The 3,131-nt window shown below is 48.1% G+C and overlaps 1 gene segment (V, D, J or C); it reads right to left on the reverse strand.

Annotated features, from left to right (window-relative positions):
• Positions 1 to 2,041: 2,041 nt before the first annotated feature.
• Positions 2,042 to 2,609, reverse strand: LOC120943379. The segment is given in 2 exon segments: positions 2,042 to 2,367; positions 2,517 to 2,609. Coding segments are annotated over 2 exon segments (375 nt in total).
• Between the last annotated feature and the right edge of the window lie 522 nt (positions 2,610 to 3,131).

Below are 3,131 nucleotides of genomic sequence, written 5' to 3' on the forward strand. Positions count from 1 at the left end.
AATTCATATACTTGTCACTGGAAACAGACATGAAGATTCCATGAACCCAGTAATACATTTAGTATGTATTTATCATGTATTTACCAGTGGCGGCCCGTCCATAGGGAAGCACGGGCGCCGCCCCCCCCCCCTCCCACAGTCACAAAAAAAAATAAAAAAACGGGCCCTTTAAGAACTTTTATTCGGCTAAAATGTCATTTTGACATTTTAACCGCAGTTCTGGCGGCCGTCTATAGAGGGCGCTGCAGCGCCACCCCCTCTCGCAAATAACACACATTCGTGCATAAATGCACGAATGTATGTTATTGGTTGGTTGCCAGCTGCCTTGTCTATTCATATAACCGGACGTGGGACGCCGGTTACCCGAATAGTGGCAGCTGGTTGGCTGAGGGGAACTGCCTATCAAAGCCAGCGGCTCTGATAGGCTTTTCTTCGGCTCTCAGATGTCTATACTCGGAGCGCAAGCAATCTGCGCTCCTTGCATAAGACAAACGCCGTTTCAGCCAATCAGGTTCCCGGATTCTGGTTATCAGGAACCTGATTGGCTGAAGCTTCACAACAGCGGCAGAAGACATCGAGGGAGGACATGGAATCCTCAGGTAAGTGCTTTTTACAGGGAAAGGGGCACAGTGGCATGATGGGGCACAGTGGTGACAACGGGCACAGAGGTGACAATTGGCACAGTGGCATCATGGGGCACAGTGGTGAGTGACAATGGGCACAGTGGCATCATGGGGCACAGTGGTGACAAAGGGCACAGAGGTGACAATTGGCACAGTGGCATCATGGGGCACAGTGGTGACAAAGGGCACAGAGGTGACAATTGGCACAGTGGCATCATGGGGCACAGTGGTGAGTGACAATGGGCACAGTGGCATCATGGGGCACAGTGGTGACGATGGGCACAGTGGCATCATGGGGCACAGTGGCATCATGGGACACAGTGGTGACAATTAAAGGGCACAGTGGTGACAATTGGCACAGTGGCAACAATTGCAACAATTAAGGGGCGCAGTGGCTGCGTTTGATGGCATGGCACAGTGGTGACAATTGATGGAACAGTGGCTGCATTTGATGGCATGGCACAGTGACTGCGTTTGATGGCATGGCAGAGTGGTGACAATTGATGGCACAGTAGCTGCGTTTGATGGCATGGCACAGTGGTGACAATTGATGGCACAGTTGCTGTGTTGCATGGAACAGTGGTGACAATTGATGGCACAGTTGCTGTTTGATGGCATGGCACAGTGGTGACAATTGATGGCACAGTGACTGCATTTGATGGCATGGCACAGTGGTGACAATTGATGGCACAGTTGCTGTGTTGCATGGCACAGTGGTGACAATTGATGGCACAGTGACTGCATTTGATGGCATGGCACAGTGGTGACAATTGATGGCACAGTTGCTGTGTTTGATGGCATGGCACAGTGGTGACAATTGATGGCACAGTTGCTGTTTGATGGCATGGCACAGTGGTGACAATTGATGGAACAGTGGCTGCATTTGATGGCATGGCACAGTGACTGCGTTTGATGGCATGGCACAGTGGTGACAATTGATGGCACAGTAGCTGCGTTTGATGGCATGGCACAGTGGTGACAATTGATGGCACAGTTGCTGTGTTGCATGGAACAGTGGTGACAATTGATGGCACAGTTGCTGTTTGATGGCATGGCACAGTGGTGACAATTGATGGCACAGTGACTGCATTTGATGGCATGGCACAGTGGTGACAATTGATGGCACAGTTGCTGTGTTGCATGGCACAGTGGTGGCAATTGATGGCACAGTTGCTGTGTTTGATGGCATGGCACAGTGGTGACAATTGATGGCACAGTGGCTGCTTTTGGTGGCATGGCACAGTGGCTGAGTTTGATGGCACAGTGGCTGCATGTGATGGGCACAGTGAGGCTGCAATTTTTTATTTTTTTTGTTTGTGTCCCCCCAAAAATTTTGAGCACCAGCCGCCACTGATATTTACTGTATCTTGATAAGAAAAGCAACAAAAACAGGAAGGAGGTTTTTGTACGGCTCTGTATCACTGTGTGAGAGGTAAGCTCCTACTCTGCTGACAGTAATAAGTGGCTGCATCTTCTTCTTTTACCCCGGTGATTGTGAGAGTGAAATCAGACCCAGATCCAGATCCGCTGATCCGATCGGGAATCCCGGCCTCGCGAGTTCTGGCCAAGGTGATAATCAGTGTTGGAGGTTGTCCTGGTCTCTGCTGGTACCAGTGTAAGTAATCCTTCCCATCTGCACTGTATAAGAGGCTTTGGCTAGATGTACATGTGATGGTGACTGAGTCTCCCGGTGACTTAGAAATAGAATTCGGAGTCTGAGTCATCACTATGTCTCCTCTGGAAGCTGTAAAAGATAAGAATAGTAAAAAGATTTTAACACAAATTATATTGAAAAGCGTTTCTAATTATGTAAAAGCAAATAAAATTATGTATTGCTAGAAAAACATTGTAGATTACAATGAGAAATAAAAAAAAGATAATAGAATCCAGCACCTTGTATGTAAAGATAGAAGACACAGAGCAGATATGTCGGAGGAAGCATCTTGGTGTGTCTGGACTGTCACAGTCACTGATCGTTAATGGTGAAGACCAGCGGGTTATATCATGTGGGGGAAAACCTCAGAGTATCACTATGCAAAGCGGGAAGAATGCAAATTCACAGATTGCAAGTTCTCCATACATTATATTCTTTCTTAGCTTTTCATATACAGTACATTATCCAATTATTTCTCCAACATAATCAGAGGAAATATACACTCTTTAACCACTTGCCGACCTGCTGTCGCAATTATATGCAAGTCGGCAAGATCCGGCGAACCATCGTAGCTGCACTGCGGGGGTGCCAATGCTCGTGACCTGTTGTCGTGATGACCGCCGGCCACGAGCAATCGTGGACACGAGAGGCAGAACAGGGACACGTGTGTGTGTAAACTAAGGTTACCAGATTTTTTTAATGAAATCCATGGACATATTGTTTTTTACTAGTAATGGTGGAAATCAGCGACTCTCTGCCCGTCGCCGCCCGCCCCACAGCCTGTCAAGTATTACTCTCCCAGCCCCGGCTACTACTGTGTGGGGAGCAGAGGAAGATCACTCCACCAGGGAAGG

This window comes from Rana temporaria, chromosome 1 (genome assembly GCF_905171775.1).
Source record: "Rana temporaria chromosome 1, aRanTem1.1, whole genome shotgun sequence".
In the NCBI taxonomy this organism is placed as follows: Eukaryota; Metazoa; Chordata; class Amphibia; order Anura; family Ranidae; genus Rana; species Rana temporaria.